Source organism: Ranitomeya variabilis, chromosome 5 (genome assembly GCF_051348905.1).
Source record: "Ranitomeya variabilis isolate aRanVar5 chromosome 5, aRanVar5.hap1, whole genome shotgun sequence".
NCBI lineage: Eukaryota > Metazoa > Chordata > Amphibia > Anura > Dendrobatidae > Ranitomeya > Ranitomeya variabilis.
In genome coordinates, this window is record NC_135236.1 from 659,610,800 (window position 1) to 659,628,627 (window position 17,828).

Consider the following 17,828-nt stretch of genomic DNA (forward strand, 5'->3'; position numbering starts at 1 on the left):
ACCGATGGTCGTCCCGGATGCCCAAGCCGGTGGTATGAGACCACTTGGGACAACTTTGTGAAAATGTGAAATCTGAAGGGGAGCACCAAGGACCAAACTGGTTGAATAGTCATATGTCTGGCAGGCAGTTTCCTTATTTAGAGTGCAAGAAGCTATAACGGTTCCTCGCCTCATCACTTAGCAATGATAATCCTGCAAGCACTTCCTCACCAGTATGTTCAACTCAGAGAACGGCATGGGGAAGCCAAAGGGGAATTGTACGCTGCCGTCTCCTCCAGCCATAAATTCACACTTATAATTGCACCGGAATGAGACAGTCACCGCCAGGGATTATTACATTAGACCCTCACAAACCTTCTCTCGTTTTGTACTTGCTGCGATCACATTGACATGAACGTCCAGCAGAGTTTTACTCCCGAGGGGATGGGTAAAGAAGCCTCTTGCATGTAAAGGGTATTTAGAGGCTGTCATGTAATATGGCAAGTGAGGATCAGCTGTTTCCGACCGCGTGGAGGTAATGAATTCATTATACACGTATATCGGCGGCTGCTGATGTCAATGGAGTCGTTCGAGAGGGATGATTTCAGGAACGTAAAGCTCTACAACTTTTTACTTTAAATTAAACTTTGATTCCTTGTTGTCAAGGAATGGGAACATTTATCTTTACATCCAAAGCTTAAAAACTGCAATGATACCCTGTCCCAAGCAGTTGGACACGATCAAAGCTTCCATTCTTTGGAAGAAAACAGAATTTTTTCTTTTTTTTTCTACTTTTAAATCTTTTTGTGCTATTTTGACCTCCATTTTCTGCTTCTACAATCTTTTTGTGCTATTTTGACCTCCGTTTTCTGCCTCCACTTTTTTTGTGCTATTTTGACCTCCGTTTTCAGCCCGCCGCAATTCCTTGCATGCATGCTAAGGGAGAAGTAGGTACGTACATACCATTAGTGCAACCAGGGCCGGGAGGTATAGGGACCAACATCCACTCCCAAAGCAACAAGCAACTTCTGCCACAGACACATTATTAGACTGCAAAGGACCCTTATACTGTTCTTCCACAGGGGCTGTCTTTTGTCAGTGACCGCCCGTAGGTAGAGATTTATCAAAACCAGTGGAAACTATTCAAATTTGAGGTTAACCTTAATCAGGCTGAAAAATGAGAGGAAAGATTTGATGAGTTATTAGAAGAAACCTCTCCACTTTCCCCACCAGTATTGATTACGGTAATAGCCATCTATATGTCTTTCACGTTCCAATGCTATACATTATAATCAGTCAGTCCCTTTCCTTCTCTGGCAGATGTAAACATAGGCCTTAGAAAATTCCCTAAACAGTTACTTTCCCTGCTGTACATCACTCTCCTTCCCCTTCTGGCAGTAAGTTCCCTGGTCAATCTCCTCTCCCTCTGGCAGATATACATTTAGTTCCCAGTAATTTCCCTAGTCAGTCTTTTTCCTCTGACAGCTATAAATAAAGTTACCAACATGTCCCCCACATCCAGCTGTAAATATGGTTTACAGTAAGTTCCATGGCCAATTTTCTCCTTTGATAGCTATCAATATAAGATCTAGTAAGTTTCCTATTCAGTCTTCCTCTAACAGCTTTTAATAAAGTCATAAACAGGTTACCTAGTCAGTCTCCTTCCCCCACTGGCAGCTGAAAATTTGCTTCATAGTAAGTTGTACAGTCAATCTTTTCCTTTGATAGCTGCCAATATAGGACCTAGTAAGTTTCCTAATCAGTCTCCTGTAAATATAGTTCCCAGTAAGTTTTATTGTCAGTTTTAAAATTAGTCCTAAGTAAGTTTCTCGGTCCATCTCCTTCCACCTCTGGCAACCATAATTAGCAATTTGGTTTTAATATTTACCTTGTCAATTTAGTGGGCTCCTTAACATTCTGACACTGTCTAATCAGTGCTGACAATATTAGAACATTTAAGGAAGGAGCCCATTGACAAGGAGATTTCTTATACTCTTTTTCTTTAAAGTCATGTAGGACCTTCACGAATAAGCTGCATTAAAAATTGACTACGAAGTGCGTTTCTCATGGACCAGGGCTGTGCATACATTACACAGGCGGCCCATTGATTTGAATGCACATCATGTCATGCTTTAGGTCACCTGTGGTGGCGCTGCAGAAAAATTGAAAGCTTACTGGAAGATTTCTCCGCAGATTTGAACTAATCACAGGGGACCCAGAAGTGGGACTTTGAAGAAGGGTTTCCGAAAGTAAATAACTACTTTAAAGAGGTCAAAAGCTAAAAATGTCCAGATAAGACAACTTTCAATTATGATTCTCACATATAGGTCAAGCTAATACTTCATTGACAAGCCTGATGAACCAATGGGAGAACAAAGGTAGAAGGTGACCAAAAGTGTGTAAGAATGGTTGGTGACCGAGTGACCAAGTTAAGTCAAAAAATGAAACTCAGCCTAAAACTACACAAACACTTCCTATAACAAAAAATGAAACTCAGCCTAAAACTACAGAAACACTTCCTATAACAAAAAATGAAACGCAGCCTAAAACTATACAACCACTTCCTATAACAAAAAATGAAACTCAGCCTTAAACTACACGATGACCATTTCAGGGTAAAATTCGCAATTTTGGGGTCAGCATTCACTTTAAGATGATGAAAAAGCACAGTCAGTAGGAGGAATGTGTCAGATGTCAGGGATGATGACTTACTTTGTGCTCAGTCCTATAGATGTTCACCAATTAACTGATGATACAGGTGAAACGGGAGCATCTCTTGGCATGCCGGCTCTTCTTGTGCCGCCATAACCTTATATCCCATGGATGAAATGAACTGGCCAGGAGGCATGCAAGCGGCTCCATCTAAGATGATGGGTTCTGATTGATAGACATGTCCAGTATGCCTTTGATGTTTTGCACGGCCTCAGACAAAAACACGTATCTGCCACTGTGCAAATACCTCACATCACTGCTGTAAATTTAGAACAGAAAAACAGAAGTTACGTGCTGGGCCGATCCCCCATCAATATTACCGCCTGAAAAACAGCTGAGCCACTTACTCATTAATTATATCGTCAAAATTTACGGAATGTAACTGGATACTTAGAACTGGGAACAGTTATTGGAGGATAATATCAATAGGCTGCTGTAAAGCCAAGATAAAAACGTAAGTTCACCTGTAAAAAAAAATAATACTGCATAACTGTAGCTGTAATCTATACAAAAAACTGAGTATTTTGTATATACTTAGCTTTACTCATCTGTTACTGACCAACAGTTCTGGCTTGTTCAGTGCCTTGGCTTATGTAATGTCTGAAACTTGAGTTTTCTTTACTTAAGGGACATTAGATACGATTGATTGCGAAGCGCTAGCTTTCAAATTGAAAGAGGTTGTCCACTTTTGGCAATCACTTTTTCTTAAAAGGATCCCGAATTGATACGGGCCTACTGGGACCATCCGAGGACCATCTGGAGGTCCCCATGCACGTTACATAAATAGCAAATTTTACCAAAAGTGGAGGGATCTATAGATATTAGTCGAAATCTAGCTTGACTTGGGTTCCAAATAATTACAACAGGCCCTTTTAGAGTATGTTCTTAAGTAGCCTTTGGGCACCTTCAAGCTCCAAGGCTTGAGTTCGCCTGCTACCTCTGCATCTCCTATAACTATACCCCTTTATAAACAAGTCATATTATTATTGTCATATGTGGGGTTACGAGTTATACAGATCAAAAGGCTGGGGGCATTGTATCACCTCCTGCACCCCCAGCTGTGAACAGGTAATTGAAGCAGGTTATCTGATGAAGAGCAGACATGGAGTGCATGCACAATGTAATTAACATGTAGATGTCAATGATGCATAGTTATTTGGACCAACAGATGTGTCCCTGTAGGCCTCCAATCCATGGATATATCCATGATCGGGGAACATATTAAAATTTCAAAAGGTTTGATAGTGGGCAACCCCCAGAAAAATAGCACAAAATCTCATTGGATTATGGATATATCACATTCATATGTGGTAGGTATCGAATACTTGAAGGATGTTTGATAAGATGAAGGCAATATTGTTTCACTAGGAGGTTCCTGAGGGATAACATGACACACAGCAGAAATAAGGGCAAAATCTGGACTAGCATCAAAGCAAATCAGCCATCTCCCTTTTACCTAAGTGGAGTGAGGGGTCTTGTGATACCCTTTATAACATCTCATCTAGCGAATATCAGGGTCAGATCTGGAAAAACCACACACGTGTGGACGTTTCGTACAGCTAACTTTTTGGTTACGTCTTCCCCACAAAGAAGACGCAAGTACCAATTGTGTCAGGTTTCTTTACTTATCCTTTTTGTTTGACTGTTTGTTTTATATATGTCTTTTTGCTATTTTGAAAGCTTTTTTTGCAGTGTACTTCTGTTTGTATATTAAAAATAAAATGAAATAAGTTTGTTTTAACATACCCACAATCTTGAGGTACTTTGTAGTTACAGTGCAAGTAGTGAACCAGTCAAGAGCTTGGATTAGCTGGGTGTGCATGTGCACCAGTGTGTTGCCCAGTGATCACTATGCAAAGTACCGGCTATGGGGAAACTGAGCATGTGTGTCCACCAGCTATCAACTCATCGGGTGGACGTGCTCATTGCTATACACTTTGAACACCAGGTGGTGCCATATTACACTGCTCAAAAACATAAAGGGAACACTTAAACAACAGAATATAACTCCAACTAAATCAAACTTCTGTGAAATAAAACTGGCCACTGAGGAAGCAACACTGATTGACAATCAATTTCACATGCTGTTGTGCAAATGGAATAGACAACAGATGGAAATTATTGGCAATTATCAAGACACCCTCAATAAAGGAGTGGTTCTGCAGGTGGGGACCACAGACCACATCTCAGTACCAATGCTTTCTGGCTGATGTTTTGGTCACTTTTCAATGTTGGTTGTGCTTTCACACTCGTGGTAGCATGAGATGGAGTCTACAACCCACACAAGTGGCTCAGGTAGTGCAGCTCATCCAGGATGGCACATCAATGCGAGCTGTGGCAAGAAGGTTTTCTGTGTCTGTCATCGTAGTGTCCAGAGGCTGGGTGTGCTACCAGGAGACAGGCCATTACACCAGGAGACATGGAGGGGGCCATAGGAGGGCAACAACCCAGCAGCAGGACCGCTACCTCCGCCTTTGTGCAAGGAGGAACAGGAGGAGCACTGCCCGAGTCCTGCAAAATGACCTCCAGCAGGCCACAAATGTGCATGTATCTGCACAAACGGTTAGAAACCGACTCCATGAGGATGGTCTGAGGGCCCAACGTCCACAGATGGGGGTTGTGCTCAAAGCCCAATACCGTGCAGAACGCTTGTCATTTGCCACAGAACACCAGGATTGGTAAATTTGCCACTGGCGCCTTGTGCTCTTCACAGATGAAAGCAGGTTCACACTGAGCACATGTGACAGACGTGACAGAGTCTGGAGATGCCATGGAGAGCGATCTTCTGCCTGCAACAGCCTTCAGCATGACCGGTTTGGCAGTGGGTCAGTAATGGTGTGGGGTGGCATTTCTTTGGAGGGCTGCACAGCCCTCCATGTGCTCGCCAGAGGTAGCCTGACTGCCATTAGGTACCGAGATGAGATCCTCAGACCCCTTGTGAGACCATATGCTGGTGCGGTTGGCCCTGGGTTCCTCCTAATGCAGGACAATGCCAGACCTCATGTGGCTGGAGTGTGTCAGCAGTTCCTGCAAGATGAAGGCATTGAAGCTATGGACTGGCCCGCCCGTTCCCCAGACCTGAATCCGATTGAGCACATCTGGGACATCATGTCTAGCTCCATCCACCAACGTCACGTTGCACCACAGACTGTCCTGGAGTTGGCGGATGCTTTAGCCAAGGTCTGGGAGGAGATCCCTCAGGGGACCATCTGCCGCCTCATCAGGAGCATACCCAGGCGTTGTAGGGAGGTCATACAGGCACATGGAGGCCACACACAATACTGAGCATCATTTCCTTGTCATGAGGCATTTCCACTGAAGTTGGATCAGCCTGTAATTTGATTTTTCACTTTGATTTTGAGTATCATTCCAAATCCAGACCTCCATGGGATATTCATTTTGATTTACATTGATAATTGTTTTGTTTTATTGTTATGAACACATTCCACTATTCAAAGAATAAAAATTTGGAATATTTAATTCAGAGATATCTAGGATGTGGTAGTTTAGTGTTCCCTTTATTTTTTTGAGCAGTGTATATAAGTGAATGTTATAACTTTTCACTGGGCAAAATTTTCCACTGTATGTAAATGGAAAACAGCAGGTATTTTTTTATGATCTATAGAACAAATATAATTTAGTGGCCTCTTTAATTGGGTTCTATTTTTTTTCAAATGAGAAGAACATATTTTGGATAGTTTTCATCAGGTTAGAGCTGAGATCTGTGTGTTAATTTGTCATTTGTGCTTGCTAAAATTTCACGGTCCACAAGAAAGTAATAACATAGGGCTGGAATCACATGGGCAGTTTTTGATGCTGTTTTTGAGCCAGAGGCAGAAGTGGATTCAGAAGGAATTGGAAGCATAAAGGAAGAATTGACACTTTTTATTCTTGATATGATGAGATGTAGAGCTTACACTCTACAGGAGAGAGAGGACCCCACTGACCATAAGAGCTTACACTCTACAGGAGAGAGAGAAGACCCCACTGACCATAAGAGCTTACACTCTACAGGAGAGAGAGGACCCCACTGACCATAAGAGCTTACACTCTACAGGAGAGAGAGAGGACCCCACTGACCATAAGAGCTTACACTCTACAGGAGAGAGAGAGGACCCCACTGACCATAAGAGCTTACACTCTACAGGAGAGAGAGGACCCCACTGACCATAAGAGCTTACACTCTACAGGAGAGAGAGGACCCTACTGACCATAAGAGCTTACACTCTACAGGAGAGAGAGGACCCCACTGACCATAAGAGCTTACACTCTACAGGAGAGAGAGGACCCCACTGACCATAAGAGCTTACACTCTACAGGAGAGAGAGGACCCCACTGACCATAAGAGCTTACACTCTACAGGAGAGAGAGAAGACCCCACTGACCATAAGAGCTTACACTCTACAGGAGAGAGAGGACCACACTGACCATAAGAGCTTACACTCTACAGGAGAGAGAGAGGACCCCACTGACCATAAGTGCTTACACTCTACAGGAGAGAGAGAGGACCCCACTGACCATAAGTGCTTACACTCTACAGGAGAGAGAGAGGACCCCACTGACCATAAGAGCTTACACTCTACAGGAGAGAGAGGACCCCACTGACCATAAGAGCTTACACTCTACAGGAGAGAGAGGACCCCACTGACCATAAGAGCTTACACTCTACAGGAGAGAGAGGACCCCACTGACCATAAGAGCTTACACTCTACAGGAGAGAGAGGACCCCACTGACCATAAGAGCTTACACTCTACAGGAGAGAGAGGACCCCACTGATCATAAGAGCTTACACTCTACAGGAGAGAGAGGACTGATGGGACTGATGTAACTGATTGCTGCATTTGAATAGAACTCATACTTTTCTATGTAAACACGTCTATTTCTAGTCATATGAAGCGTAAATAGAAGAAGTATTTTCTGTGGGTCAAAGTTACATTTACAGCAAAAACATCTGCTGCTTGAATTAAGGCGTAGAAACCTTAGACCGGGATGCTTTTAGCACAAGCTTCTCCAGCTCCTTGCTGTAAGAAAATGCGGGTACCCACAGGAATTTATCAGAAGGGAAAGTGAAATGTTTTGGGGGCTCCTACACACTCAACAGTTGTCGTTACTCTAAAATAGATGCCAACGAGAATGTAGACCGTAGAGGTAAATTACAAACACCTTCATCAAGAAATGAACATGTTCCCAAAAACGTAACGAGACTTTATAGGTTACATTGAGTATTCTTTTCAACACATAGGATCCGCGGGTGACTATAATGGGTTCAGGGGAGGTCCAAAGGGTCCTTTTGGGGCATTTAAGAAGACCAGTACTATTAAAGACCTCTGATAGTTGGTGGCCCAGTTGGAGATTTTGCATTCGGGCCCATGAGCATCAAGTGACGCCAATGGAGAGGACATATCTCCAATTGGATGGTAGTTAGGAAGGTCTTGCTCAAGTGAGAGGTCATTGTCTTGGGCCTCAGATTTCTTCAAGACTCCAGGTACCTAAAGTATATCCGGAGTTGAGGACATTGGGATTCTTAGAAGAAGGGGGGCCAATATCAACGATCAAAATTAACTCCGACTGTGATGCCAGATGTACCAAATATGACATAAAGCCTGGTGTTTTATTTTCCCTTCACATCCTTTCATGATGTATGCTCTTATTCTGCACCTCCCTGCTTGGCAGCAATGCAGTTCCTCAGGGGAGGAGCTTTCTGAACAGGTTCTCACAATCTAAAGGTAAAGGAGAAGAGATCAAGCAGAAATAAGCCTCCCACTATTTCCAAGAACTCAAGGGCAGTCACATGGTGTGCTTCTATGCACTTTAATCTCATGAGACATCCAAGAAGGGCAGTGGCCTGACTCCATCTGTAAATTGTGTGGAACTGAGTGTGTGCCATTAGCAGCAATTATTATATGTAACATACAGCCTAAACGTCTTCAATTGTTGGCATTGGTGATACCTCTATTAAACAGGGTGAACATTTCTCCAATTGCTACTCGCCAATATGATCGTTTGGTGTTGATTGGTCATCATATCCGACAGGGTCCTATGTAAGGCCTCCAGGGCCACTATATTTGTAATCCTGCTAGGTCCTGCATTAGACTGATAAGCCTAATAGAGACAATAGTGGAGTAGTGCAGTGATAAATTGGAGCAGAACATCTGGGAATACCTGTTTTGTAGATAGTTGGAGGTCCCAGAGGTGAGATGGGCATCTATCAGACTTTTATAGGGTTAAAATGTATGCTATACAAATCCATCTCATCAGAATCATTATAAAGAATTAACTTAAAGGATAGTACAAAATATTGCACTTCCAAATACTGAAAGTAGGTGGGGCAAAAAAAGTTAAGCGTGGGTGGTGCAAACAAAAAAAAAGTTGGTGGGGGAAAAAAAGTGAGTGGAATCCTTGACAGCATCTCTAAAATGACCCAGTAGAACTAAGTTACAAATTTACTGGATTATTAGATTTATTGGAGACCTAGAGTATCAAGGGAAAGATTGGATACCAGGAAAGCAGAATTGGGAACTCCAGCATATTTAACATTATTGGAAAGAACTCATTTATCTCTCCGTTGGGGTCCTGAGAATTTTAGCCACGCCAATATTACAAAAAAATGTAAAAATAAGACTAAACCACAAATTGCATATTTTTAGAAGGGAACAGCCATGGGTGTTTGGCATACGGCAATTAGGCATTTGGCAATATGATTCATATCAGTTGGAAAACAACAACCCCTTTGTTTTTTTGGGAACAGTATGACCTCAAAAGGAAGGAACCAAATGCCCAGCTGCTTGTGTAATCATTTCTCATTAAAGAAACCATGATCCACCCCAATGGTTTCATGGTCACCACCCACTGGATTGGTGTTGGTGGAGTATCAATTATGTGACGTAAATGGCAAAAAAAAACATGTCATTCTTCAAAAGGAATGGAATAGTCATTTCCAAAAAAGTTATAGTGGGCAAAAAGTTAAACATTTTTTCAAGTAAATCCTAAATATGTCCAAAACTCATGGGGAAAAAAAATCCCTATCTATAAATGTGCCTCTTATGGGCCACCGGATACAATGACTAGATATTTCACCCATAATCTCTAAAAGATACTTAAAATTACTGCCCCCCTTTGTAGTATATCCATGTCATTATCTAAGAGAAAGAGAATGTTATATCATGTTTATTCATAATCCTGTATCAAAATAATTAGAATACAGCCCAAATCACCGTATAGGACTTAGAATATGACTCATCCATTGGTTGATTTATTTAAAGGATTTCATGAAACAATCTCTGAAAATAATAATATTACCGTCACATTCCTGACAGTTTTGCCCTGCTAGACATAGACTATGAGTAATGTTTCACAATGCTCCGTATCTATTACCGGGCGGAAGAATCATAATGGTGGAACTGAGTATTATAAGATATATGATCAAAGCTTGGTCCTTTAAAGAGGACTCTTAAGACGGTCAAAAGTGTCACCTTTTTTATTCCCGCTTCTCCCGAGTATTCAGTATTTTTCTTTTTCTAAATCTTCCATTCGGTTCCAGAGATATAGCCCTTTTAATTCAGTGATAATTGGCATGGTCTTTACAGAGGGGGCGTGGCTCACAGATTAATTATTCAGAGTAGCCTAAAGACACTCCCCCAAAGAACCATGTGGACGACGCCCCCTTGCAAAAAAAAAAAAAGTAGTGTGAAACAAAACTGCCCATATCTCTGGAACCATAAGAAGAAAATCCTGGAGTTTATTTTTTTTCTCCATACCCATTCCATGATTCTTTGGCCATCTTTCAATCCCTTTGTCTTGTAACAAGACATTTTCATTGGACGGAAGAGCCTTGACAGTTTTTAGCAGAGGATATAGGATCATCCATGGCTACTTTTCTATTTACTTAGGCATCCAGCAATACTATACACCAGTTATAAAACTTAATGAGATGACTCTGCGCACCCAGTCTAAGTCTGTACAGCAAAGCTGAAAAGTGATTTACAGGTACCAGGAAGTTTCCACTACTTGTTTGGCCTCATTAAAATAAAAACACTTGTACTCCACTCCTGTGCCGTTCCAGTGTTGTCAGCATATGCGCTCCAGGGGCTCATGAGAGACTGTTATTTCACGTGAGCCCTGCTCTCAATCAGAGCCGGTGTGACTATCCCCGCCATCGGACAAATCGAACATCAAGAGGAAGTCAGAGCAGCCTCCCCCCTGAAGGTAGGGACAATGACATCAACACAGGATCCACCAATCACAATAGGTGTTGTCCCCTTCCAGCACAGTAATTTTTGCACACGCTCATTAGACACATCAATTTAAAAAAAATTGCTGCTTATATACATGTCAATTTCCTGAAACAACAGGAAGTTAGAATTTAAAAAAAAAAGCCCGGTGGCCAGTATGGAAATTGCAAGATTTCTATTTTTTATTTTTAATACAGACCGTTGTATAAGGGGAAAATTGCCCAAAAATATTTTTAAAAAATAAATTTAAAACAAAAACCTCATAATAGGTAATTTTTAATGATGGCTAAATTTATTTTAAAAACTTTCAGATATGTGTACGGCCATATCAGAACCTATAATACAAAAATAAATGCTGCATTTTCGGTCCTGCTGAAATGCATTTGATATCCTTTAAATACAGTGATTCTCACATCTAATAATACCCTGAAATGATAAGCGCTCATTCCATAGGGTATATTTAGATTACTATGGTTGTGAATGCCGGCGCCGGACATCTTTAGGATCACAAATAGTATACAAGAAATCCCATTCATTTATAAAAATAATCTGTGGTCTTCTCTGTAGGCTCAAAGTTATCGGAGAAGGTGATTCCTTGATGGTTCCCATCTTCTAGAGATGGTAGTAATGCTATGTATAGAATGTTATTATAATTATTAGATAGCATTATAATATATTCAGAGGTGTAGGAGATGTAGTCAAGTATGTCTTCACCTGGGGCAATTTTGTTCTCCACCCTAGCCATATATCTAATTACAAGGTAAAGTGGCTTGTTGGCGCCCAACACCAACCCCCATGTTCCTTATCAATCAGAATGGACACCCACCATCAACATTACAATTCCGGACCTGCTGCATCCTCTCTCCAATCTTCCATCAGTCTTGAACCAATTCTCCATTCATCTATTTGCTGAAGTTCCTCTTCCAAATGAGAATCCATGTTCTGTGCATCTAAAAGCAAAGGAGATGGTACCAAGCAGAGCTGGAAATACCATCTCCAAGGACACCTTTAGAAGCTCCATGGCCGACCTCGATGGTACAGACGTAGAGAGGAGCAAATCGATTCAATGCAAAATGAATTTTTAGGAATTCAACTAATTTGAACAATATGTTATTCTCTTTAAATGCATCCCCTTAACTAGTATTTTACACTTGCTAATTCTCTGGTCAGGCTTTGCCACAATACCTTACAGCTATCACATTACATGGCATGGCACAATCAATCAGGAGGGACTATCATAACCAGTATGAAAGCAGAAGCAGGAAATGCAGCAGCCTTTATGTGGTAGAGAGGATGTCACAGCTCACTCATTAGCTATAGAGATAGGGAGAGAAAGATGTAAAACACTGAATAAAATGTACACATATCTTCCTATATACGGTAACTCTCTCTGTATATACATAGATGGTTATATATAAAGATATCTGTTCATTATATATATATATATATATATATATATATATATATATATATATATATATATATATAGATTTTTTTTTTTTTTTAATGATGGATCTTTCTGTTACTAATCCATCAATGGTTATGGCTCTTGGTTGTTAGATACTGAAATATGAACACAGCCGAACACAATTTTTGTAATACATTTCTCCTATCTTTCTACATCATGTTTCTCTAATCCTAACTCCCTCTGGCTCCAGGGATGAAATACATTCTGTATTGTGGTTTACTATGCAGGTATGTTATTTCGTCTATGATGAAAATGGCCAAGGAGACCTATGTGATGATACTGTTCTCATATCAGTCATAACATGCAGAAATACAGTAGAACAGTTCCAATTTCACCCTTTTTATTTAGGGAATTTAGTATACAGAATATTAAAACTTAAATAATATTATAGTGACATTTGGTATGAAAGACACAAGAGAATAGGAATTAATAAAATCATCAAAGAAATAATTTATTGAAATGAGTTTTATGACAATATGTATACAAATTATTTACACGATAACTGCGTCAAAGTTAAAAAAAAATCTAAAAGTATAAATTATTTCTGTAATGACAACAGTAACTAACACTCCCACTTAAATAGAGTATTTTCTTATAAAAAAAAAACATTTAAAGTACAGGCACTTAGGAAAAACATTATTATAAGGCTCCAGATTTCAGCCAAGCTTTGTCTGATCCAGAAAACCCAATAAAATGAAAATTCCAATAATTTGGTGTAGACAGTAACTCAACTTTTTGAAAAATAGGGTGACAACCAATAGGGTTTTGATTCCAGCTACCGCATGGGTTGTCACCCACTGTTAATGGCATCCTGAATGACAAATTGGTCCAGTTATGTAGCCAGACGTTCCCCCATTCTTTTCTAACACACCATGGCAAGATGTGTCCTTCAGAACCTCAGGCATACTGGTTGATGCCAAGCTTTCCTAGATGTAGCATATATGTACATCTCAAGGACTTATGGTATGAGTTGACATTCGACTAAGTTTGTTCTAGTTTTCTGTTCGAATCTTTCTATTCTTCAGAACTTACAAGCAGCTTGAGATGAAATATGGCCTTGTAAGCAAAGTCTTATGCTAGCCATAGACTTAAAAAAAATGTTGGAACTAGTGATGAGCGAATATGCTCGTTACTCGAGATTTCCCAAGCACGCTCGGGTGACCTCTGAGTATTTTATAGTGCTCGGAGTTTTAGTTTTTCTTGCCGCAGCTGAATGATTTACATCTGTTAGCCAGCATAAGTACATGTGGGGATTCCCTAGCATCCAGGCAACCCCCACATGTACTTATGCTGGCTAACAGATGTAAATCATTCAGCTGTGGCAATAAAAACTAAATCTCCGTGGACTAAAAAATACTCGGAGGACCCCCGAGAAATCTCAAGTAACGAGTATATTCGCTCATCACTAGTTGGAACCCATACTTTAGCCCACCGGAGCCTCTCAACTGTATGACAACAGCTGTTGAGGAAGGTAAAGCCAGTTGGAAATCAACATCGTAATTCCCGTGAGGGATAAAATATTCTCTTCTCCCTACCAAACAGATATTTCTCTTGACTTCACCAAAAAATGCCAAGCATGTGTATTTTTGGTGGCATCAAGAGAAATATCTGGTTGACCAACAGCTCTTTTATATGTATGGTCAAGTGTAGACTGATAGATTTTGGGTTGTTTCCCAAAAAACTCAGTGTGTACCTTTAGATGTCAGTATAGTGTTGGATTGAACTCCTTCACGAATGGTAAAATCTTGACTTAGACATATGATGCCATGACATATGTTCTTGGAAACATTAGAAGAATGACCAATTCTTTGTTGGTCGGAAGAATTTTCCGGCTTAAAGCCACCCATTCACATTAGACTGATCTCGACTGAACCCATCGATATCGACAAATTTGGGTGATATTGTAATGTGCATGGGGCACCGGTCAACTGATTGTTGGGGGAGATGTCAATGGGGCATGTCCAGTTTTGGACTGCCAATTGCTTTGAGAGGTCTGTCGGTGGTTTTCTCAAACAGAACACAGTAGCGCCTGGAAGAATGAACGCTCCTGTGTATGGGAGAGATGGCCGAGATGGCAGTTGGCCGAATAATCGGCACAAGCGTCGTTCATAGAACAGCCATCTAATGTGTATGGTGGGGTCAAAAGCACCTCCACATTACTACCTATACAGATATGGACTTATGTGCATAGTAAGTATTCGAGAGGAAGCCAAAATGGAAATGTGGCTTCAAGAACGGACCTTATCTATCAGGCTTTTGAGGTTGGCCCATAATATGGCTGCCTACACGCTATAAAGGTGCATCAAGTTTTCACTACTAAAATCTCATGGAAAAACATATATAAAACCAATACTCAAATTCCCAAAGTACAGTAAAAAACATAAAGCTAGCAGCTTTTTTTCTTTTATGTTGTAGCAAAAAATCTAAAAGGCCAATTCGGTAACAGTAGCTAATATTCCTTATAAGTAGTTATACAGTACATTGTGTTAAATATTTGAAATAATCAGAAAAAAATAAATTATATTCCTATATAAAAAATGATTACAATGTTTAATTTTTTGTTGCAGGATATTATGGACTGTGGATTTTTATTTTTCACATTCCTGCATTTACATCTGAATTTTTAGAAGTTGTGCTTTGTTATTAATATTAGTTTATGTTCCTCTGAGAATCAGGAACATAAGACTTCTATTGGTCCAAATAAAGTCCTTCCGTTTCCTTTACTTGCTTTAGTTTTCGGTCACCATAAATACTGGGGTCCATATTTGTAACAGCTTATCTTAATTTTTTTTTAATGGTTCATTCTTCATTAATTATTTTCTTTCCTCGCAAGAACAGTGTAGTAAACTTATATCGTTATAGCATTTCAAATGTTTTACGACTGCTACAGAAAGATTGTATTCCCTTTAATCATTTTCACATGATTGGAATAAAGAGAAAGGGGAAAAAAACTGAGAGGAAAGGAAAAAAATTGAGAAGAAGGGGAAAAAAAAAAAAAAGAACAAGCGAAATGGAAAAATTACAAGGAAAGGAAAATCAAAGAGGATGGGGGAAAAACAGAGAAAAAAAACTAAGAGGTAAGGAAAAAAATGAGAAAAAAATAGAAAAAGAAAACACAAGAGGAAAGGGAAAAAAAGAGAGGAAATAAAAAAATAGAGGAAAAGAAAAAACAGGAGAAAAGGGGAAAAAGACGAGAAAAAGAAAAAAACAAGAGAAAGAGGGAAAATCAAGAGAAAGGGGTAATTGATTAAGGATAAATTGAGGGAGAAAAGAAATCAAAAAAGAGGAAAAGCAAGTGAGATCTTGGAAAGCAAGTGAGAGGGGGAAGCGAGTGAGAGAGGAAAGTGAGTGAGAGGAGAAAGCGAGTGAGAGATGGGAAAGCGAAAGAGGGGAGAAAGCGAGTGAGAGAGAGGGGAAAGTGAGTGAGAGGGGAAAGAGAGTGAGAGAGGAGAAAGCAAGTGAGATCTTGGAAAGCAAGTGAGAGAGGGGAAGCGAGTGAGAGAGGGGAAAGAGAGTGAGAGAGAGGGGAAAGTGAGGAGAGAGGAAAGTGAGTGAGAGGAGAAATCGAGTGAGAGATGGGAAAGCGAATGAGAGAGAGGGGAGAAAGCGAGTGAGAGAGGGGAAAGTGAGTGAGAGGGGAAAGAGAGTGCGAGGAGAAAGCAAGTGAGAAAGGGGAAAGCGGGTGAGAGAGGGGAAAGTGAGTGAGAGAGAGGGGAAAGCGAGTGAGAGAGGAGAAAGCGAGTGAGAGAGGAGAAAGCGAGTGAGAGAGGAGAAAGCGAGTGAGCGGGAAAAGTGAGAGAGGGGAAAGCGAGTGAGAGAGGAGAAAGTGAGTGAGAGGAGAAGAGATGAGAGGAGAAAACGAGTGAGAGAGGGGAAAGCAAATGAGAGGGGAAACAAGTGAGAGAGAGAGGGGAAAGAGAGTGAGAGAGGGGAAAGCGAGTGAGAGAGGGGAAGCGAGTGAGAGGAGAAAGCGAGTGAGAGAGGGGAAAGCGAGTGAGAGGGGAAATCAAGTGAGAGGGGAAAGTGAGTGAGAGGGGGAATGCGAGTGAGAGAGGGGAAAGAGAGTGAGAGGGGAAAATGAGAGAGTGGAAAACGAAAGAGAGGGGAAAGCAAGTGAAAGAGGGGAAAGCGAGTGAGAGAGAGGGGAAAGCGAGTAAGAGAGAGGGCAAAGCGAGTGAGAGAGGAGAAAGCGAGGGAGAGAGGGGAAAGCAAGTGAGAGAGAGGGGAAATCAAGTGAGAGAGAGGGGAAAGTGAATGAGAGGGGGACAGCGAGTGAGAGAGGGGACAGCGAGTGAGAGAGGGGAAAGCGAGTGAGAGAGGGGAAACGAGTGAGAGAGGGGAAAGCGAGAAAGGGAAAAATGACAATCAAGATGGTTGAATGAAAGGGTAAGAAAAATTAAAAAAGAAAGGTAGGAAAAAGTGAGAATGAAAAATGAAGAATGGATTGGAGAAAGGAAAAACAGGAATACAAGAGGTAAGATAAAAATAAAAGGGGATGTGCAAAATAAGAAAAGAATAGATAAAAAGTAGAAAATAGAGCAGTTCCAGTGATAGCGAGCAATAAACAGTAAAACAAAAAACACAGAGAAACATCTATGTCTGTAAACGTAAACACTGTAAACAACGTTTTCATTGTCTTCTTTCCCACTGTTGAGATTTTATATTATTCATGTTCGCATGTCTTTTTGGTCAAAAACAACACGGTTCGCTAAATATATGGCAAATACTCCAAAAACAACAGAAGAAGCGATGTAGACTGTAACACTTTCCATCATTTGTACAAACATGCCCATGAAGAGGGACGGAAAGACCTGAGACAGTAGAAAGGTGCTGTCAAGAGTAGCAAAGTCAAGGCCGATCCCTCTCTTTGCGTAAAGGTTTTTACTAGAATTATCGTCTCGGTTGGCTACCTGGCTAGTGTTGTCTGTGGGGTAGTAGTCTTCAGATGGACTGTATGTATCCAGTTCTTCAGTTATACATACAATTTCTTCTTTATTGTGTCCCTTGTGCTTGTAGGTTCCATTTTGGTGGTTGCTCGGTATAATGGGTGAAAAGTACACTGCTTCTTTGGTGAGAATTTTCTCTTTCTGGACGTTTGGCAGAGATGGCCTTGGCATAAATACCTACGGAGAAACACATCCTTATTATTCATGGTCACATTAATATATTCAAGTCTTGCGGATTGAAAAAAAAATTGAATTTTTGATTCAAGTTGTAGATCTCAAGATATTGGTTTGACATTTCAAATTCGTAAATTCGGAAACATTTGTGCCCAGATTATAAATGTCTAAAATGGAAAGTATGGCTCCCTGAGAAATAAATCAATAGCAGCAGGTAATTGAAAAAAATAAAATTTCTTCCGAAAATCAGCTGTTGATTTTTTTTTATGTCCAGGCTATCCAAAAATAGGGACCAAAGAATGTTTTAACCTTCCGAG

At 40.6% G+C, this 17,828-nt stretch overlaps 1 protein-coding gene across 1 annotated transcript in view; it reads right to left on the reverse strand.

Annotated features, from left to right (window-relative positions):
• Positions 1 to 16,677: 16,677 nt before the first annotated feature.
• Positions 16,678 to 17,828, reverse strand: part of LOC143774011 (solute carrier family 45 member 3-like) — a 42,518-nt gene continuing 41,367 nt past the window's right edge. The window contains exon 5 of the mRNA XM_077261302.1: positions 16,678 to 17,514. Coding sequence (XP_077117417.1) covers positions 17,059 to 17,514 — 456 coding nt within the window. The 3' untranslated portion in view covers positions 16,678 to 17,058. The remainder of the gene's footprint in view (positions 17,515 to 17,828) is intronic.